The sequence below is a fragment of the Carcharhinus amblyrhynchos genome, chromosome 14, assembly GCF_965287045.1.
Source record: "Carcharhinus amblyrhynchos chromosome 14, sCarAmb.v2.hapA, whole genome shotgun sequence".
Taxonomy (NCBI): Eukaryota; Metazoa; Chordata; class Chondrichthyes; order Carcharhiniformes; family Carcharhinidae; genus Carcharhinus; species Carcharhinus amblyrhynchos.
Window position 1 is genome coordinate 34,879,921 of NC_137337.1, and position 22,631 is coordinate 34,902,551.

Genomic DNA, 22,631 nt, shown 5'->3' on the forward strand with positions numbered 1-22,631 from the left:
GGGTGGTGGTGGTGGAGAGGAGAAGATAGAGGAGGGGAGAGATGATGGGGGGGGAGGAGATACAGAGGGGGAGGGAGATACAGAGAAGGGGAAAGCATTGCCAGGCTGGTCTCTCTTCTCTTGAAAAAATAAAGCCGAGGGACGACCTAATAGAAGTCTTCAACATTATGAAAGGTTTTGGTAGAGCGGATAAAGAGACACTGTTTCTTTTGTGGAGAACAGCATTGCTAGAAACCATTAATACGAAACAGTCACCAAGATATCCAGTGGGGAAGTTTACCCAGAGCAGTGAGAATGTAAAACTCGCTATCAGAGTGGTTGAAGCAAATAACAGATTCATTTAGGGAATCAGCAGACAAGTTTATAAGAGAAAAGGGTTACAATGATAGTTTAGATGAGGAAATACAGGAGGATGCTCAAGTGGAGGGTATAAGCCAGTGTGAACTGGTGGTTCTAAACAGTATGTTTTGGTGCTGTATACATGGTGTGGTAGCTCAGTCAGCACAAACTCCACACCCTTACTACAGGGTGGTAAGGGCGTGGAATGCCCTGCCTGCAGCAGTTGTGGACTCGCCAACTTTAAGGGCGTTCAAATGGTCAGTGGATAGGCATATGGATAACATTGGAATAGTTTAGGTTAGAGGGTCATTAGATTTGTTCCACTGGTCGGCGCAACATCGAGGGCTGAAGGGCCTGTACTGCGCTGTAATGTTCTATGTTCTATTCTGATAAACACATAATACTCGTAAGGTTATAAACATATATAGTTCATAAACACATAACTACACGTAAGTTTACATGCATTGTAATGACAGAAAGAGGAATAGAAAACAGGGGCAACGCATAACCACAAACTACAAATAGACTCAGTCGTGTTTAAAGAGGTCTCTATATTTGCATATCAAACACCAAAAAGTGATGCTAGCAATGAAACAGAAGAGACAGGTAACAGACTACATGGGCTTTTTATATCATACATGAAAGCGAACCAAATGACAAACAACACAATCCCAGTTTAAATTGATTAATTGTAAATGCCACACTGTCCTCCTCCCTCACACCCTCACCTCAAAATTGTTATAGAATTTGGATCAATGCTTAATTGTATCTGGAGGGAGTGAGAAAAAGGCAAGGAGAAAGATTTTTTTTCAGTGAAGTATAATTAAAAAAATCATTGGGAGCATCACAGTCTTTTAAATCAGGGGTCTCCAAACTATGGCCTGCGTGCCACATTCAGCCCGCAGCAGTTCGCATCCAGATCGGAGTTTGGAGACCGCTGTTTTAAATCATTAACAAGTTTGTTAGGTAACCTAGAAAGAACAAAACCAACATGTAACATTTTCTAGATTGTGTAACTTTTCTCTAGTAATTGTTTATTGATCTCTAATTAGAATGAAACTGAAAATCAGAATTATTTTAAACAGGTCGATGACAAATACTGTGACTGATTGTCACATACATGGAATAGAATATTCAAAAAACAACAGCTAATAAATTGATTTAAACAATTGTATCTAGTTGTGAACAGTAGTGTTTACTTGCACTAGATACAAATAACTGCACATATTCATTGATCAGTAGGAGATGCAAAACAAACTATCCAAGAAAAATATTCACCTCAAAAGTATGATCCAGCCTATAAACTGGCACAGAGTTTACTGTGCTGACAATCTCCAGCACACCATTAAAATTGTTGAGCTCCTGAAAAACCTGCAAAATCTCAATAACTCGACTTAAAACAGCCACTCTCTCCTCAAAATTTTCTGCTTCCACAATGCACCTGGGGAAAAAGATTAAAAAATCCATATTCACAAGCAGAAAAATCTGATAAGTGTTATACATCTGAAAAATACTGCCAATTTTAAAACAGTCTTTGCCTCCCTCGCTGAAAACAGGGCAATCTCATCTATTTTTTAGTTTGTAATGCAGATGCAGTTAGCTATCAAAACCAGAAGTGCCTGATTAAGTCAATTGACTGAGACCTTTGCACAAAGTCTCAGTGCTGTTCCAATTCAACATATTTCAGTTCAGCACTTTAATTTTGAATTCTCTGTTTATCAGTTTCCAATTCTAAACTAATTAGGCTATTATCACTAGTTACCTTCACGTAGCTTAGTTGTCCTGCTTCGTTATACTGAATCAGATCACGTACTACATCTTTCCTCATAGGAAGACCCGGCTCATGGATAGTTTTGTCTACATTCCAAAATGATTTTTCCCATTTTGACTATAACTTGTCAATGCAAAGGTAAAGGCAGTGCAAAGGCAGCTCTGACAAAGGGTCATCCTGATTCTGAACGTTGGCTCTATTCTCTCTCCACAGATATTGTCAGATCTGCTTATTTCTCCAATATTTTATGTTTTTGTCATTAATGCAAAGGTGAAGTTGCTTTGTGAAAATGTATACTAATTGATATATTTGAGATCTTATGTCAGTACTCAATTCCCGTCAACCTTTCTGCTATGAATCTGATATCTATATTGTAATTACATGAACTTCCCAGAAGAGGGCGCTGGTCCTGAACCCTGCTTCACATGACCTTCACTCAACACCTCAGGCGACCTCAGGTTTAGATAGAAATTTGCTGCATAATAATGTTCTGAATGCATCATCTACACAACGTTTGCAATTGTACCCAGTTTAACATCTCAGCCAAGTTCTTCTGAATTCTAAAAGGGGATAAAAGGTACTCATTTTTTCTTAATTTGGTTTGGCACAATAAGTAAATATGAGTAAAACTTGGCATTTAATGCTTAGGGGTAGAAATGGATGGCCCCTAAATTTAGTTGGTTATTTACTTTGCATGTTGAAGTCATGATCTGAACAATCACTTCCTCAACAAAATAAGTCTGAAGGCTGGGAATGAAATGCTAATTAAGGAGACTGACTGCCAATACGACCCACAAATACAAGGTCACTATTTTCAGCCTGCTACAGACTTTCACAAAGGGTAGCCACACAATGGAGTCAGAAGTGGGCTAAAGTGGAGGAACAGAATCCCGTCTCTCAAGCCCTCAGAAAAGAAGAGCCTGAGTAGAAAAAGTTAGTGATAAAATGCTTATTTTTTCTTTATTCTCCAATGAGCAGGACATGTCATTCGTGTGACTGACAATAGATTCCTACTTGGAACTTGGTCGTGACACGAGGAGGGAAATGCTTTAGAGATGTCCTTAAAGCATCCATGAAGAGGTCAAACATACCCACTAGCTCATGGGAGTCCTTGGCTTGTGACTGAACAAAATGGAAATGGTTAATTCTGGAAGGCAGTAAACACATCAAGAGACTTCTTTGGGAATATGGAGAAACAACATTGAGGTTTTAGGGAGAGAACACAAACATTCAAACAACTCTTTTAACCAACCTTCCAAATACCAAGCCCCTGCCTATGGCAGAGTCTGCTGCTCACGTATTAGACATCAGCCATTTCTGAACCCATCAAACCGAGTGGGAGCAAGGCAGCCCAAAGGATGGCCTCAGAAACAAAATTTTCCTATATACTTCAAAAGAGCTAAGGAAATCGATGCAGTTTAAAGTTTGGAGTTCTATGAGGATGTGTCTAGGGCGGTGGATAGAGGAGAGCCGGTGGATGTGGTGTTTCTTGATTTTCAGAAGGCGTTTGACAAGGTGCCTCACAAGAGGTTATTACAGAAGGTCAGGGGGCATGGAGTTGGGGGTAGGGTGTTAGCGTGGATAGAGGATTGGCTGTCAAATAGGGGGCAGAGAGTGGGGGTCAATGGGTGCTATTCGGATTGGCGGTTGGTGACTAGTGGAGTGCCCCAGAGGTCGGTGCTGGGGCCTCAGCTATTCACCATTTATATAGATGATCTGGAGGAGGGAACCGAGTGTAGGGTGTCGAAATTTGCTGATGACACCAAGATTGGTGGAACGGCAAATTGTGCAGAGGGTGTGGTGAGTCTGCAGAAGGATCTAGATAGGCTGGGCGAATGGGCCAGGGGCAAATGGAATTTAATGTTGGCAAATGTGAGGTTGTCCACTTTGGTAGGAATAATGGTAGGAAGTACTTACTTACGTGGTGAAAAACTGCAGCATGCGACGGTGCAGAGGGACCTCGGGGTCCTTGTGCATGAGTCGCAAAAACCCAGCCTGCAGGTGCAGCAGGTGGTCAGGAAGGCGAATGGGATGCTGGCCTTCATAGTGAGGGGGATTGAATATAAAAGTAGGGAGGTCTTGCTGCAGCTGTATAGGGCACTGGTGAGGCCGCAGCTGGAGTACTGTGTGCAGTTTTGGTCGCCGCACTTACGCAAGGATATTTTGGCCTTGGAGGGAGTGCAGAGGAGGTTTACTAGGCTGATACCGGAGTTGAGGGGGTTGAACTATGAGGAAAGGCTGAATAAACTAGGCTTGTACTCGTTAGAGTTTAGAAGAATGAGGGGAGATCTCATTGAGACGTATAAGATGATGAATGGGATGGATAGGATAGAGGTGGAGAGGCTCTTCCCGCTCAGAAAGGACAGTAGGACTAGAGGGCACAGCCTCAAGATAAAGGGGGGGCAGTTTAGAATGGAGCTGAGGAGGAACTTCTTCACTCAAAGGGTGGTGAATCTCTGGAATTCTCTGCCCGTTGAAGTGGTGGAGGCTGCCTCGCTAAATATTTTTAAGACGTGGGTTGATAGGTTTTTGATGGGCAAGGGGATTAAGGGTTATGGGGAGAGGGCGGGAATGTGGAACTGAGACACGACAGATCAACCATGATCTTATTGAATGGCGGGGCAGGCTCGAGGGGCTAGATGGCCTACTCCTGCTCCTATTTCTTATGCTCTTATGATCAATATAATTTGACTCCTATGCCTCTTTTCTGCCTTATTCCTAACCCCTTGGAAATTATATTTAGAGGCAGCCCACATTATTTCCAATTGTTGATCAAAACACTTTTTCCATTAACCAAAAACTATATCAGTTGCTGTTGCAATGGCAAAAAAAAGACATAACTAGACCATATGATGGAACAAAATTTTACAACAGTTATCTAATCAACCAAGTTAACATCATACCACTCTTATAACTGCCATATTGTTTAAAAAGTCTTCGTTGAATGTAGTACATGAGAAGGATGAACAGAAAGGAAAAGGAGGCGGTGTAGTTTTGTTAATGAAGAAAGGAATCAGTGCTGTAGTGCGAAATAACAAAGGCATTGGAGATCAAGATGTAGAGTAAATCTGAACAGAAATAAGAAATATCAAAGCAATGAAGTCCCTGGTGGGAATAGTATACAAGTCCCTGAACAGTGGGATATAGCATAAATGGAGAAATATTGGGGCTTGTAAGAAAGGTACGGCAATAATCATGGGTGATTTTAAAACACATATAGACTGGATTAATCAAATTGGTCAGGGTAGCCTCGAGGGAGAGTTCACTGAATGTATTAGGGATTGTTTACATTGTGTAGCCTACCAGGGCTATTCTGGATTTGCTGTTGTGTAATGAGGAGGGATTATTTAATGATCTCATAGTTAAGGATCCTTGAGGGAACAGTGATCATAACACGCCTGAGTTTCAAATTCAGATTGAAGATGAGAAACTGGAGTCCCACATTAGCATTCTGGGGTTAAACAAAGGTAATTGCATAGGCATGAGCAGAGTTGGCCTTAGTGGATTGCACAGGCAGACTAAAAGATAGGACAGTTAAACAATGGCAAATGTTTAAGGAGATAGTCAACTCCTCCCAACTAAAATACATGAAAGAGGGGAAAGAAACATCCATGGCTACGTAAGGAGTTAAGGCTAACATAAGGACAAATACTAATGCATACCATACTGCAAAGGCTAGGGACAGGTTGGAAGTCTGGAAAACTTTGAAAGATAAACAAAGGGTTACTAAAAAAGTAATAAATTATGGAAGAAAACTAGCACAAAATATAAAAAAACTTCTATAAGTATATAATAAGGAAGACAGTAGCTAAAGTGAATGCTGGATCTTTGGAGGATGAGACTGGGGAGTTAATAGTGGGGAACACAAAAATGACAGAGACACTAAATCAGTATTTTGCCTTAGCTTTCATGGTGGAAGAAGCTAGTATCAACCCAATAGTAAAAGGTGATGTAATAGAAAGAAAAGAACTTAGAAGAATCATCAATAATGTGACCTACATCCTAGGGTCTTAAAGGAAGCAGCAGCAAGGATAGTAGATCCATTAGTTATAGTATTCCAAAATTCCCTGGATGTGGAAAAAGTTCCAGTGTCTTGGAAATATACTAATATGTTATATATTTAAAAAGGGAGAGAAGCAAAAAGTAAGAAATTATAGACCAGTTAGTTTACTATCTATTGTTAGGAAATTGTTAAGATTTCATTATTAAGGAAATAATAACAGACTTTTGGAGAGTCCATCAGAATCAGCATGGTTTTATAAAGGGTAAAGTGTGTTTCACTGATTTTCTAGAGTTCATCGAAGATGTAGCAAGCAAAGTGGATAATGGGGATCATGTAGTTGTAGTCTATCAGGACTTCCAAGAGGCATTTGGTAAGGTGCCACACAAAATGTTAATACACAAGGTAATATCACATGGGATAAGGGTAATTTATTAGCCTGGATAGAGGATTGGCTAACCAACTGAAGTCTCACAACACCAGGTTAAAGTCCAACAGGTAGCACAAGCCACAAGCTTTCAGAGCGCTGCCCCTTCATCAGGTGAGTGGGAGTTCTGTTTCCAAAACAGGGCATATAAAGACACAAACTCAATTTACAAAATAATGGTTGGAATGCGAGCCTTTACATGAGGACAACCTCAACCGGGATCTTGGGTTCATGTCACACTATCTGTAACCTCCACGACTTGCCTGGGCTTGCAAAATCTCACTAACTCTCCTGGGTGGAGATAATACACATCTCTTTAACCTGTGCTTAACCCTCTCTCCACTCACATTGTTTGTACCTTTAAGACTTGATTACCTGTAAAGACTCGCATTCCAACCATTATTTTGTAAATTGAGTTTATGTCTTTATATGCCCCGTTTGTGAACAGAACTCCCACATACCTGATGAAGGGGCAGCGCTCTGAAAACTTATGGCTTGTGCTACCAAATAAACCTGTTGGACTTTAACCTGGTGTTGTGAGACATCTCACTGTGTTTAGCCCAGCCCAACGCTGGCATCGCCACATCACAACCAACTGAAAGCAGGGAGTTAAGATAAATAGGTCTTTTTCTGGTTGGCAAGATGTAACAAGTAGGGTGCCACAGGGTTTGGTCTTTTGGCCACAACTATTTACAATCTACATTTGGATAAAGGGGTAGAATGTACTATAGCTAAATTTGCAGATGATTCTGAAATAGGTGGGATAGTAAATCGCAATAAAGAAATTTATACAAATGTATATAAGTAGGTTAGATGAGTGGCCAAATTTTGGCAGATGGAGTTAAACATAGTTAAGTGAGAGGTTATCCATTTTGATCAGAAAAAAAAAAGAAAACTTATTATCGAAATACAGAGAAATTTCAGAGGGAGGGGGATCTGACGGTCCTCATGATTCTGCATGAATCACAGAAAATTAGTAAGCAGTTACAACAGGTAATAAGGAAGCCAAATGAAATTTTGGCATTTTTGTGAACGAATAGAGTATAAAAGTAGGGAAGTGTTGCTACAACTGTGCAAGGCATTAATGAGACCACACTTGAGTATTGTCCCCTTACTTAAGGGGAGATACTGTTGCATTGGAGACTGTTCAGTGGAGGTTCACTAGATTGATTCCAGAGATGAGACATTTGTCTTATAAGAGAGGTTGAAAAGTTTAGCCCGATATTCTCATGTCTTTTGAAGAATAAGGACATCTAACTGAGGTACATAAGATGCCAAAGGGGATTGACAGGGTAGACATGGACAGATGTTTCCTCTTGTGGGACAATCTAGAACAAGAGGTCATAATTTTAGGATCAAGGTGCTGAGATGAGGAGAAATTACTTCTCTCAAAGAGTCACAAATCTATGGAGTTCACTACCTCAGAGTGCAATGGATGCCAGGACATTGAGTAAATTTGAGGATATTGAGATTTTTAATTACTAATGAGTTGATGGATTATGGAGAACAGGCAGGAAAGTGGAGTTGAGGCCAAGACAAGATCAGCCATGATCATACTGAATGGCAGAGCAGGCTCAAGAGGCTGAATTGCCTTCTCCTGCTTTTGGTTCTTATAGTCATGGACTGAAACTGAAATTAGCACATTACAGCTAACTACAGGGCTGTATACATATGGTAGGACCCTTGACCTAAACTCTGCACCAAAAAACATCCATATATTCGTACTTTCATTCAGTTGGGTCAGGATGATCCTCTCAAGCAAACTGCTGTCTGTCACAAGAGGTGACTTAAAGAATGACTGCAGAGTCAAGGTACATCATTTGATTTAGACTATCTATTGAATGATTCAACCACTCTAGCCAAAAGCTGTATCTAAAAAACTTCCTAATATATACCATACTCCTGTAACATTTACCCAAAGTGGTAAAGGCACAAAATAAATCAAATGTTATCACTTGAGCTTATTAAAGACAGGCTCTATGTGAAGATTAATGGAACTGCAGTAAATCCCCAGCTTTGAAGGCAATATTAACAAGTATGTGATTTTAAACAGTGACATTCCAGGAACAGAGATCCTCACATAGGTTGGCATTGTGCTTACTTTTCAAACCACAGAGTAAGGTTTGTTGTATGACGAATCATTTTCAGTAAATTTGGAGAATTTAACTCTTTGTTTTCTTTTGTCCAGACACTTCCCACAAGTTCTGATGGCTGAACAGCCCTGTTAAAAAATAAACAAAGTGCGTTAAATGGGAGTTTTATCCATTATTATAAAAACAAAATTACAATTAACTAGGAGGACAGTAAACAAAACTAGTTCAAATTTTATCCTGGGAAATTGTGACATTTATGTTTGGCTATATTGATTTTGGAAATAAATCATATTTTTCAATTTTGGAGATTGTAAAATTAGACATCCAGAAAGCACTTGAGTACTATACTGCAAATATTTTCTATTAGCCAAAGAGGTGTTAAGTTTCAGTTCTGATACTTTTTAAAAACTTTTATTACAAATTGTGCTTTCATGAAGTTCCTACAATTATTACCCTTTCTGCACTGCACAACTGGAAATAATAATTAAAACAAACAATGACTTGGCTCATCCCAATAGATTTACCTGCAGTTTGTTGCCCAGGCCACTTCTGCATTTATACCAATCTTGTTTCTCATATTCTAATGTCATGCCTTCCCCTTCACCTATGATTTCCTTAAATAGTCTCAATCATACGTTTCATTATGTTTTCACTACTTTACTTTTATATCCATTGGCTCCGCTTAGAATTCACTCACACCTCTTTGATTAAGTCTTCACTATTTCTAACAAAGTGCATCTCTGTCTCTTAACCCCCTTCTTCCTAAACAAAAACAAAGACAATCTGATTCAAAAATAAAAATCAAGATGAGCAGGGGAGTTTTTTCTTAAAATAGCATTTGTAAATTATTATGCAAAATTGTATGCACTTTGATATTTCAAACGGATTATCACATTTCACTATGGAATCTATTAACATTGTAAGGTACATTACATTCAAGTGCCTGCTGATCTTCTACAAAATTAACATTGTGCAAAAGCCACCAAAGCTTAATGGCAATGCAGAATGTTCATTATTGAATTAGCAGAAATTACTATTTTCAGAAAGAAAGACAAGTAAAAAACAATGATGATTGAATAAACTATACAGAAACAGCCATTCAATTTTACTTAATATTTCTCAAATATTATCATTTTTGATGCAATTGTCAGCCAATAAGTGCATCAAAGTACGTTTATACAAGTTTAGAATTCTCTCTTTACTGAATGTTATAACTGTTAAGACAAAGAGGAATTCATTTGTTTGTGGACTAGCATTTAAGATGCATATGACAGCCAAGACTGATACATTTGTAGGCTATCATGGCTCAATATCGGCTCTAAGAAACTATTTACTTATTTCAGACTTGTTAAGACAGGATGGTCCTATCATTTTGCGAATAGCAGATGTTGTCTGGGTCTTGAGAAACCACAGGTTGCAAGGTGAAAGGGGCTAGGAGGTGGAGATAACTATTTTATTGAAAAGCTTACTGAAAAGTCAGTGAATGGGTAAGAAGTCAGTAAGACAACCCTGCACTTCCTGGGAAGGGAGAGAAAAAAATACAAGGTGTGAAGGTCAATCTTGTCTAGAAACAAAGATTAGCCTGATGAGGAAGGATCAGTTTATTACCACTAACAGGCTGAACTGCTAAACTTAAAAGAACTTGAATTTAGAAAGCACCAGTCACAATCTCAGGATGCCTCAAAGTGCTTCACTGCCAACAAAATAAACCACTGTTGTGATCTGGTATGCCCACAATGGAATGAATAATCAATGCACTCATATTAGTTGAGGGACAATTGGCAGCCAGGTTATTGGAAAAAAATCCTTGCATTTGAATAGTGCTGTAGGATCTTTTAATCCATCCAAGTTAAATGATTCATATGAAAGTAAGCTGGCTAATAAGGGTAACATGACATTTTTTATTCTTTTTCTTGGACACCACAAGAGATTTCAAGTTAGTTCAAATGATATTTGATCCCAACTATTACTAATTACAACTATAAGTTGCTACCTGAAAAATAAAGCAGTTAATAATTCAAATCAAGCTCTATTTCACCAAATTATTTTAGTCTACCTATTGAAAAATTGGAGAAGTTTACAGTTTAAATCAATTGCAGGCCCTATCATTAATCACAGGGTTATTCTGTACTTTCATTTTATGGTGGCACATTTTATGGTGGCACATTTTATGGTGGCACATTTTATGGCAGCATAGTGGTTAGCACTGCTCTCTCACAGCAGGGGCCCCGGTTCATTTCTGGCCTTGGAAAATGGTGTAGAATTTGCACATTGTCCCCATGTCTGCATGGATTTCCTCTGGGTGCTCTGGTTTCCTCCAACAGTCTAAAGATGTGCGGGTTACATGGATTGGCCATGCTAATTTGCCCCTTAGTGTCCAAAGATGTGTGGGTTAGGCAGAAGAAGCCACAGTAAATGCGCAGGGTTACAGGGATAGGGCAGAGGGGAGGGCCTGTGTGCGACACTCTTTTGGAGAGTTGGTGCAGACTCGATGGGCCGAATAGCCTCGTTCTGCACTGCAGGGATTCTATGGTTCTACTTTGGGCACGCTCCTAAAATCCCAAGCCATTTGCGCTAGTTATAAAGAATGAATAGCACAGAATGACTTAAAAGTCAAATCAAAAATATGTAATTATTGTGTCAAAATCTATATTTTTTTGTCTGTCAGTGTTAGTTAGGTGTGCAGCCATGGGAATTTAACAAAGTGGGGTTACCTCTAGTTGTCTCAAGATCAAAACATTTAAGATAGAGAATGTAGCCAACCTGGATACATCAAATTCTGTTTGGGAATCATAGAAACATAGAAAATAGGACCAAGAGTAGACCATTTGGTTCTTTGAGCCTTTTCTGTCATTCATTATGATCACGGCTGATCGTCCAACTCAATAGCCTGTTCCCATCTTCCCCCAGTATCCTTTGATCCCTTTCGGCCCAAGATTATATTTAATTTCTTCTTGAAAACATACAATGTTTTGGCCTCAACTACTTTCTGTGGTAGTGAATTCCACTCTCTGGATGAAGATAATTCTGCTCATCTCAGTCCATAACCCTAACTGACTCAATCCCTCCTCATACAGTGGTCCCACCATCCCAGGAATCAGTCTGGTAACCCTTCCATGCACTTTATTGGGAAACATTAACAGGATATATCAGTTCAAGGGCCAGTGAGTTGGGAACAGATCAAGAGGTACATCAGAATCTTGCAGCTGAAGTGCTGTTGTTAGTTCCGAGGGATGAAGGAACTGAGATTCTGAGAGAAGCCCAAGAACTGCCAGTAGCTCCATGCTGCTGGAAGTTGGGGCTTTAGGGATGCCTAGGATAGTATATGCTCACTGCAGCTGGGAAGATTGGAGCTCAAAAAACCTAGGGGCAGTATAGGTGTACGAAGCTAGATGTTGTGGCAAAGGAAAGCCCAGGAGCAGTTGTTGGCATGGTCCCAGCTTCTCAGCCACATGGCTGCCTATATTTAAATGCTGGGGCATAGCTTGGTCATCACAGGGGGTTGCAGCCTCAGTAGTTGGTCAGCTCAAGACCATGAAGGTTGGAACTGGAAGTAAATTTGAGAGAAATCTGGAACAGTGTGCTTTTTGGATTAAGATTATACTAAAGGAACACGGGTACGGTAGAGCTGTTGTCAGCTGGGAAACAGATTTGCTCTTTGAAAAAGAGGAACTGAAGTCCCTCAGGAAGATGATGTCTGAGTGTTGCTGAAAATGTATTGCTTGTAACTTCCATTTAATGTGCAGTTTGTAACCACGGTTTGCCCATTAATTCATGTTTACCTCATGTTAATTATGTCTGTTACAGTAAGAGTATTGATTGCTTTGTTGATTTTTGTACAGTAAAAGTTCTCCTGTTTATTTAAAATTGTGGGTTTACTCTCTTAGTATGTAACTGCGATTTCAATGTTGACTGCTTCTAAAAAAAAAGGAACCCGCACAAAATTCTTGGATCTTAACAGCGTGTCTTGGGGTCAACTGTATAACGGTTTAGTTAAATTTCTTAGAGAAGATACATCATCAATAGCTTACTCCAGTGCCAGAATGCAGGAAATTTAGTTGCAGTTTTTTTAACTGTTGAAGAAATTAGTCAGTAATATTTACCTTTTGATGGTCAGATTACAACCTTAAAAACTGATTGTGCTGAACTTAAAGTCCAAAGCTACATACTATTTACATTAGCTATGTTACTATTTTACCTGTAAAGGTCAGATTCTAAAAGTGTAAGTTGCCGTGCTATTTCAATTGGATGAAGAGTCATAAGGTCAAATGCCTCAATTTGTCCAGATCGACAAATGTGCCATTCAATGTGAGGTGGTGGGTCCGGAAAAGTAATAGCATGGCTGATTCCATTCACTTGAGTTTGTCTCTTGCGATTGATAATTTTTGTAATGGATTCTACCCACTTTTTCATGGCTTTCCCTGCAAAGATAAAATATTAACTTGTGTTATTCACATTACAGGTTTGTAAATCAGGCAGAAATTAGCCAGGGATGAATGTTGTCCCCAAACCCTTAGAATCTTAATTTTTTCGCTTTAATATAATCAGGCTGCTAGCACTACAACTTCTTAAACTTGAAGTTGAGTTTTCATCAAGTCAAAAGTTAATAGCTGTGACTAATTTTTTTAATTCATTGGATATGAGCATCACTGGCCATGCCAGCCTTTATTATCAATCCTTAACTGCCCTACATTTCAGTGGGCATTTAAAAGTCAACCACAGTGCTGTGGATCTAGACTCATGAAGGCCAGGTCAGGTGAGGACTTCGTCCCCCGAAGGACATTAGTGAATTAGATTTTACGACAATCAACAATAGTTTCATGGTCAACATTAGACTTTTAATTGCAGATTTTTAGTGAATTCAAGGGCATGCAGGAGAGGGCACTGTTGTAAATGACATCTAAAACAAGTACTTTAAATAGATTTTTAAAATGGAAAGTATACAAATAAAAGTACTACAAGAAAGAGAAAGTAAAATTGCAATTAATGTGAAAGTCCTGTCAGAAAAGAGAATGGGAAATTGATAGGAACTTGAGCAAAAGTTGGGTTTTTCACGTGGCATTATTTGAGTTGAATAAAGTTGATACTGAAATAATAAATTTACTTCCGCGATATAAAATATCACAGTCTGAAACACTTTTTACAAAAACAAGTCAACCTCTGACCTAATAGATCTAGTTTTTCTTAATACGCACCTCTCACACTTGAAATAAAGGCTTCCAACCTATTAAGTAGCATATTATCCCTCTCAAAGTCATAGAAGTGATGTTCTACCCAATGTCGAAAAACATTTAGTACCCTAAAAAAGAAAACAGATTGGTACATTGAGGAACAAAACATCACAAAATCTTTTTAGTTTTGATGTCTTTCATCCATAATAACCTTTAAAATGCTTACATTTAGTATAAAACTTTCACACATTGGACGGGATTTGCCAGCCCTTCCCGCCGGCAGGATCGTCCACCAAAGTCAATCCCTGACGTGGGTTCCCCGGCAGCACGATAGGTGAGCCATGCAGATCGTCACTGACTTCAGCAGGACTAGTGGTGGGCCACCTCCATCAAAGGAAATCCTGCCGGAAGTTCCGGCTATTGTTTTACAACTGTCTAATAACCTTTTCAAAGAGCTTACCTTAGAAAATGACACCTACAATTATAAACTAGCCAAACATTGCAGCTTTCAGTAGCTACTATCACCTTGGTTTTCCCCATTTGGAGCATCAGCTTTAATGGCAAGTTGGTAAATACCACAATCATATTCTGTGAAAGGATGATCTATCAACATTGAGAAATCCATTGGTTAACTTTAAAATTCAGTTGCTTTACTCTTTTATAACATGTTCTTAGAATGACCAAAAAAATACATTGTACAGTTACCATCTTTGGGCGGTGCCATATGTGAGAGGTAGGGAAAAAACAGTTTTACTGACCCTTGCTGTCCAGAATATTTTCTGGGACAAAGTCTCACTATTCAAATTGAAATTGAATCCTTGACTGGCATACTGAAAATTAGACACATTATCTGTTGCGTTTCAACTCAATTAAAAATCCTGAAACAACTCTCAAGCATTTTTCTGAATCAATTTCATGTATCTTTCAATGTGCTTGCCAAACAAGTAAAACACATTTAAGGATATTATCTTGAATTGGCGTTCCAGGTCACATGTCAAATAGAATACCAGCAGTGTAAAGCACGAGTAGTTACTGGCTTTTGCCTTTACCTTACACTGACTCTAGGGATGGTATGAGTGGTAACATTACCAATGTGACTATATTTCTGATATAAATATTTAAAAAACCTTAGTTGCACTGGCTGGATATACTCCTTACGAAACCGTTTCAATTCCGCACTGATTGGCTGTTCACCCTTCTCTTGGGCAAGCCTATCTGCCTCAGTGGGCTCTGGATCAGGTATTTCAAACCTACACAAAATAAAAGTGTACAATTTTAGCAAAATAATATTTAATAAACATGGAAAACTCCAAAAACCAAAGTATACAGTCTGACAAAAAAAGTACAGCAAATTATACATATCAACCTTTATGTTTTACCAAAATCTAATTGATAAACACACCATTTTCAAAAAATCTTTATGATAACATTTTGCAGGACATCTAGTAGTAATTTTTTTCACTATCTAGTTAGAATCTTAATTCTGATTTACCTTTCTATTAACAAGCTCAGCAAATCTTGGGGCTTGCAGAATGAACGATATGTTGTCAGAAAAGTGCGCACAAAATTTGGATCTGTAAATAAATATTAAATGACTTATATTGACAATACAATAGCAACACATTTATCAAAAAGTTCTTATACAAAATACATTGTGGACAAATAAACTAATTAAAGATACAATGTTTCAATGTTGCACAGTACTGGTCTTTTAACTGGTGGAATTAGAATTTGAATCCAACCAACACTGACTGAAGAAGTGCTTTCAACAGCACTCAGGTAATACAAACAAAATATATAAACAAACTGTAATTGACTAGCAAAATGTTGCAAAACATGTTTTTAAAAAATGATAATGGTCTAAGCAGACGTGCATTGCAAAGATTCTAAACAAAGCCTAATCAATGAGGCAGTGAAAAACGAATTCCACCTTGAATCTGAATTAATTCTAAATTTGTCAGAGAGCAAGGGAGGTGCCAAAACAAGGGGACTGAGAGAGGATGTGGTGGGATGAGGAGGTGAACAGTGAGAAGGGAGCAGCAAGGGGGGGAGGTGAGAAGGAAGAGAGGAGCTTGAGACAGAGAAGAGTGTGGCAAGGACAGGGTGAAGACTGGGTCCCCAGCAAGCCTGGTGAAAGTGAGACAAACTGAACAAAAGAGAAGACCAAACAAAGATGGATAGGCAAGAACAATAAAGATCAGGATGACAGAAAAAGAGCAGAACAGGAGAGGAAAAGAACCATGAACGACAAGGACCAAAAAGGAATCAATAGTGAAAAGGAAGAAGTTGTTGGGTGTCTTACATTGAATCATCGAAATAATAGGGCAAGTGCAGTAGATACATGGGAACACTGCCACCTTCACGTTTCTTTCCAAGTCATGTGCGATCCTGATTTTTTAAATTCATTCATGGGACATGGGAATAGCTGGCTGCCCAGGATTTATTGCCCATCCTTAGTTGCCCTTGAGAAAGTGGAACTATATCATTGTTGCTTTACTATCGCTGGGTCAAAATCCTGAAACTCTCCCACACCAACAACAGTAGGGTGTACCTACACCACAAGGACTGCAATGGTTCAGCTCCACCTTCTCAAAGGTAATTAGGGATGAGGAATAAATGCTGACCAACACACAATACCTACATCCTGTGAATAAATAAAAAGTATTACAGCATAGGCTGACTTCTATTTTCCAGCCTTTCTTGGTTCCTAGCTTTGGATATGGAATTTAAGTGCTGCAATCCACAGGTACTTTTTAAATGTTAGGAGGGTTTCTGCTCTTACCAACCTTTCAGGCAATGAATTCCAAATCCTATCCGCCTATAGATGCAAAAAAAAACCCTTAAATGCTCTCAAATCCTCTTACTTCCCACCCTAAAATCCACGCCCCCGGCTATGGATCCCTAAACCAAGAGGCATAGGGCCTTCTGACTGATCATCCAGACCCTTCATGATTTTATACTCTGCAAACAGATCTCCCCTTAGCTCCTGCTGTTCCAATAGACTTACTTTTGTTACACAAAGTACCAATCTTTAAGGTGAGAAAATCATTGTGTGCAAATGAAATTGACAATTTTTGTGCACGTCAATGACATCATTTCATAAATCTTATGTATCTGTGAATCTTACTGCGAACCCCATTGTTAAAAGTTAGAAATTTTGACAATTATTTATATATCATCCTTTGTACATACATCAACTCAATTGCTTAATTCTCAGTTCTCTAAATTACTTGTAATTCCTATCAAAAGCCGTGTTATTCCTTCTCCGATATCAGCATATGCACTAAAATATGATAGATGCAAAGGTCGATTTAGGTTTGAGGATTCTTTTTGACAAAGATACCAGACTAGATTTTAATTTTATTTTACATAACTGTCTAAAACATTAACAATTTATTTTGCGATGTTTGCAGCAATTAAGAAGCTTTCAGACAATTAAAAAAGAATTCAAGGTGTGGTTTAAAATTATGAGTTGCATACAGGGGGACCCAAATAACACCACCATGACACAAATTAAGTCAATAAACAGTATCCCTAGCTAACTATCCTGTTCACAGAACTTCAATATCCAGATATTGAACAAATAAATTCTTCCTTATTTCACTTTGATGTACCACTCAATGATATAATGTACAATATAAAGTCTCCTATCCGTTGATTCTATCTACACTTCCCACTGTCTCCACAAAGCAGCCAGCATAATTAAGGACCCCACGCACCCCTGACATTCTCTTTTCCACCTTCTTGTGTCAGGAAAAAGATACAAAAGTCTGACATCACATACCAACCAACACAAGAATAGCTTCTTCCCTGCTGCTGTCAGACTTTTGAATGGACCTATCACTAAGCTGACCTTTCTCTAAACCTTAGCTATAACTGTAACACTACATTCTGCACTTTCTCACTTTCTTCACAAAGAACAGTGTGCTTTGTCTGTATAGTGTGCAAAAAACAATACTTTTCACTGTATACAAATACATGTGACAACAATAAATCAAATCAAAGTCTCAAGTGTTGATTTGTGGACAAATTATTAAAAGGGTAACATTAAATCCATTGAAATTTTAATGAGAAATTCCATCTGCTCCAGCAACAAGACATTTACCTGCATACATGTGATATGTGAGCCTCTCAATTAATTTTAGCACAGTTCCTCCTTTTATGATCGGTATTCCAGATTTAGCTTGTACATTTTCTTCAAATACTATATTTTCTTCAGAATCTTCTTCTGCAAAGTTATAGACATTTGGATTGGGCAGTCTCAGTGGCTGCTCCTTCTCTTCATGTAAAAGAACAGTGTCCAACATGCGCTCCAGTGTACTCCGATACTGAAGTGAAATCAAAGCCGCCATCCAATTGTTTTTATCTTCTGCAGATTTGGCTGCAAATATTGTACTGTTCTCATCCTTGGAGAGGATTTCAAATGCATGTTTGTATTCACAAGAGTCATCTTTGTCAATAATTTTTACTTTGCGCATTAGAAATTTTTCTTTGAGTCTGTACTCAACATTGCTACAGCCTGGGAGCCTGGACTGTCCATGATTGGTCCTGCAACTGATCATTAAACCATCAAAAAGGAAAATATGTCTCTCGTGCTTTGCTCCAACCTGCATTAGTGTTCCTTCCATTATAAATTCATTACAACATTGTCCAATATCTTTCCCCTCCCATCCATCAATGTTTTTCTGAATTTCGTTCATCTTCTTGATGGCAAGGTGTTTACTTCTTATCTGATGGTTGTAGAGACGAGGTAAAGGTTCACTACAATACAGAGAAAGTCAAATTTTATTACATTTCATGACATAATGAACTGTCCAACAAGAAAACAAAGCAATATAATTTTACCGTGTTGTTATGGAAGTGGAAGAATTCAAAGATTAACCGATCTTTAAAAACATAAAAGAAATCATCCAAAAAATACATTCATCAATACACAGGACTGCTGGAGATTAAAACAGACTTTCCGCTTGAATAAATAGTAAGCACTTCAAAAGAAGAGTACAGCTTAATGCAGAGAAAATCCCATTCTACTCTGTTTTAGCAATGTGCTTTTGTTCCACCTCAAACTAAATAGTGACTTCTCCCACATCCCACACTAGCCATCCTATGGACTTAGTAGACTACAGATTAAGTCGTAGTTAATGTTGATCATGGGGCTCTTCTTGCTAGAAGCATGTGTCCACTAACAACGATCTTAAGATAATCTAAAAGTGATTTTATTTAAAACATTTACAACCTCTTTCATTTCATCCCTCTGTGCTGAATTCAAATCAAAGCTTTAAAGGTAAATTGCATAACTGCTTTTTATCTTTTATTTCTTACAATTCAACTTGGCTAAGGCCTTGAGCCCCATTAACCCACAGAAAGATGTAAATAGTATTGGCTTTTGTTTCTAATTTCTAGATAAGACTATTATTACTTATTTTGGCTGCACTAATGTTAGTACTGACATAAATTCAAGGGACAGCTTCTGCAATTGGCATTTCGGTTCACGTAGCTAAAATGTCCTATTCATATGGAGATCTGAAACAACATGTTCAACAATAAAGATAAGAGTATCAACTTCACTTCACAGCAATTGTTTTGTATTTATAGCTGATCTGATGAAGTGCATCAAAAGTGGTCAACCACTTGTTCCCACAAGAAGAGAAAATGCTAAAGTAATGTAGCTTACCCTGGTTTGCGTTTAGGTAGGTGCTTATTGCAGATACGTTCCATACTGCATTGAAGGTTCAGCAAGGTAGTAATGGCTTGTTTCAAACACTCTCTGTCTTCTTCATCTTCACTTCGCTCTTGTAGTTGCTACAATCATACACAAAATAATTAAATGCTTGGTATAAAACTAACACCACAGGAGAAAACCCAGGTTTCCCATTGTAGAACAAAAATCAACATGGAACTAATATTTTACCAAGACAATGACCATATGACTTTCCTTTCTGCTACTAAAAACACTTTGCCAATGCAGTGAAATTAGATCTTATGAAAAATTGGAAAAAAAACATTAAAAGTCCAATAAAACCTGGTCATATGGACGCTCACAAGCAATAAATAATTGTAAAACATGGAAAGTTCTTGATAGTGCACAATATTTTACATTATAAAAGACACAAAAGGCATGCTAAAACAATGTAAAATACAAACTATGAGCTTTCAATGTAACAAGTGTATCTTACACCATAAAACAAAGGATACAGGTCACTGTAAAACAATCATAGAATCTTATAGTACAGAAGGAGGCCATTTGACCCATTGAGTCTGTACCGGCCATGTTCCCACCCTTGGCCTATTCCCGTAGCCTCATAAATTTATTTCCATGAACAATATCACTAATGCCCAAACACAAAAGGTTGGCTAAAATTGAGTTGCTCCATGAAATGTGAGGCAATTAGGGAGAATATTTGAAAATATGGATATTAAGCCCATGCAAAATGAGTTACGTAAGTTATCAAAGGACAAAAATATCAAACTCATTACTCAGTCCGGATAACCAGGCAATCTCCAATTCCTGGTTCATCAGACTCCCACTCCTCCACTTCAAATTAGCAAGTGCCCTATACACTTCCCTGTTCCGATAGCTGGGTCTTCCCCTTACAGATGCAGCAGATTTTGCCCTGACACAGTGCCAGAGACATTGCCCAGAAAAGGCGGGGTGGAGGGGGATATTTTTATTTCTATCTCCCTAGCAATACAGCAGAGAAAACCTTTTAATGCCACTCTTTCTGCCTGCTGCCAAACACTGCAAGAAAATGGTTAAATTCTGTCCATGAAATACGCTCTATGACCTGCCCAACTCACAGGTGCAAAGTGGAAATCAGGCACACAAACCTCCCAAGATGTGAAAGTCACCTCCTCAGGTAGTAGAAATCACCTCAGAAATCAGTAGTGAAAGTAAACTCTCTGAACAAGCATTTTTGTCTTTCATACAATGAAATTTTTGCCTGTTGTTTCTACAGCCCCCTCAGTTACTGCTGAGCTTTCACTTTGCTTTCACTGGCGAGTTCCAGGAAGCCTGTGCACACACCACGAAATCTGAAAACTCCCATTAATCTCGGTGCACTATTAACATAAATAAATTGCTATCCCACTTCTCCCGAGGGAGTTGCTCACATGCAGACTAACATATTGCAGTTAAATGCAGAGGTCAGCAGGTTGGAGCTTGCTTCCCAACATACTATCAATTTAGACTTTTTAAACCCCTACCATCTCCCACACTCACTCGCTGTTGGAAGTTAAGATTCTTCCCCATGGAGTCAAAAGTTCATATTGTCTGGGCATCATCAATCAGGGCCTGGCTCTTTAAGTGCCTTTAGACAATGGATGAATGAACACCACTTATCCGTATGAATGGATAATTGAACTGATTGCACTTGTTGACTGATGATTTTATGAGAAGAAAAACACTATTTAATAAGAGATTTGTTTGCAAGAATAGATGAATATTATTTGATAAAATTAATCAACTGATGGCTATTAACATATGATTAAAACTACATACAATAAAATGGCCATTTGGACAATGCGCAAAATTACCTGCAAAAAAATAGACAATTGATGCCAATCCACTGGGCAAACTTCATGGTTACCCAGCAACCAAGAAGCTGCTGTGCAGGTTACACACAAGTCATCTCCTTTCAGATACTGCACAACAGATATAAAAGTGCTGCGAACATTAAGTGCTGCGCGCAACAGGAAATAACATTAAGGGGAATGTTGCTCCTCAATTCGTAATTCATTTGTTTCACTATAGGCTTTAAAGTTTGCAAATAGGCCTTTAAAGAGAAGAACAGAAAGGAGCTCAATACAAATGGAAAACTTCAACAGCCAAACTGGAGCTTGAGCAAAAACGTCAATGAGAATCAGTGTGAAAATCCTCTAATGGTTGGACTGATACCTGGCACAAAGGAAAATGGTTGTGATTGTTGGAGGTAAATCAACTCGTTTGCAGGACATCACTGCAGGGTTCCTCGGGGTACTGTCCTGGGCCCAACCACCTTCAGCTTCTATATCAATGACCTTTCTTCCAACATCAGGTAAGAGTAGGGATATTTACAGATGATTGCACCATTCACACTTTCTCAGATACTGAAGCAGTCTGTTTCCTAATGTAGCAAGACCTGGACAACATTCAGGCAAGAGCCGATAACGGCAAGTAACATTTGGGCCATACAATTCCCAGCAATAACCATTTTCAACAAGATGGAATCTAACATCTCCCCATGACAATGCCATTGCCTAAACTGTACGAGCATAAAAAGGTTGTGGCTACAAGGCTGGAAACTCTGCAGAGAGTAACTCACCTCCTGACTTCCCAAGATCTGTCAACAAATCAGGAGTGTGATGGAATGCTATACACTTGCCTGAATGAGTGCAACTCCAACAACAGCATTCAAGAAGCTCTGCATTATTTAGGATAAAGCAACCTATTTGATTGGCACTCCTTCCATCACCTTTAACATTTACTCCCTCCACTAACAATGAACTATGGCAGCAGTGTACACCAAATATATGATGCACTGTAGCAATTCACCAAGATTTCTTTGACAGTTCCTTCTGTTAGAATGTAACCAGTGACAAATTTGTGTTGGATGTATTGTAACTAATGGTCAACTGATCCAGTAAAACATGGAACCAATCACAGAGTGATGTAATAGTCAGCTGACAACTGATTCAGTATAAATAAGGAACTATCTAGAATTGTAGAGAGTTTGGAGTGGCCCAGGATGAGGCTCCAACTTTGGAGTAATGATGTCTCTTTATGAATCCCTTTCTTTAATTTATAAATTGGAATAAGTTCTGTTGTTATTTTGTTTGCTGCATTTTGAAAAGT

General features: G+C 38.6%; 1 protein-coding gene across 2 annotated transcripts in view; it reads right to left on the reverse strand.

Annotated features, from left to right (window-relative positions):
* The window catches only part of sos2 (son of sevenless homolog 2 (Drosophila)), a 112,430-nt gene that overhangs the window by 18,951 nt on the left and 70,848 nt on the right, over positions 1-22,631 (reverse strand). For both annotated transcript variants that reach the window (XM_080202637.1, XM_080202638.1), the window contains exons 9-16: positions 19,476-19,603; positions 17,907-18,562; positions 15,294-15,375; positions 14,929-15,051; positions 13,826-13,929; positions 12,829-13,051; positions 8,639-8,758; positions 1,618-1,780 (exon numbers count right to left, since the gene is read on the reverse strand). In XM_080202637.1, the coding sequence (XP_080058763.1) occupies positions 1,618-1,780; positions 8,639-8,758; positions 12,829-13,051; positions 13,826-13,929; positions 14,929-15,051; positions 15,294-15,375; positions 17,907-18,562; positions 19,476-19,603 (1,599 nt within the window). The remainder of the gene's footprint in view (positions 1-1,617; positions 1,781-8,638; positions 8,759-12,828; positions 13,052-13,825; positions 13,930-14,928; positions 15,052-15,293; positions 15,376-17,906; positions 18,563-19,475; positions 19,604-22,631) is intronic.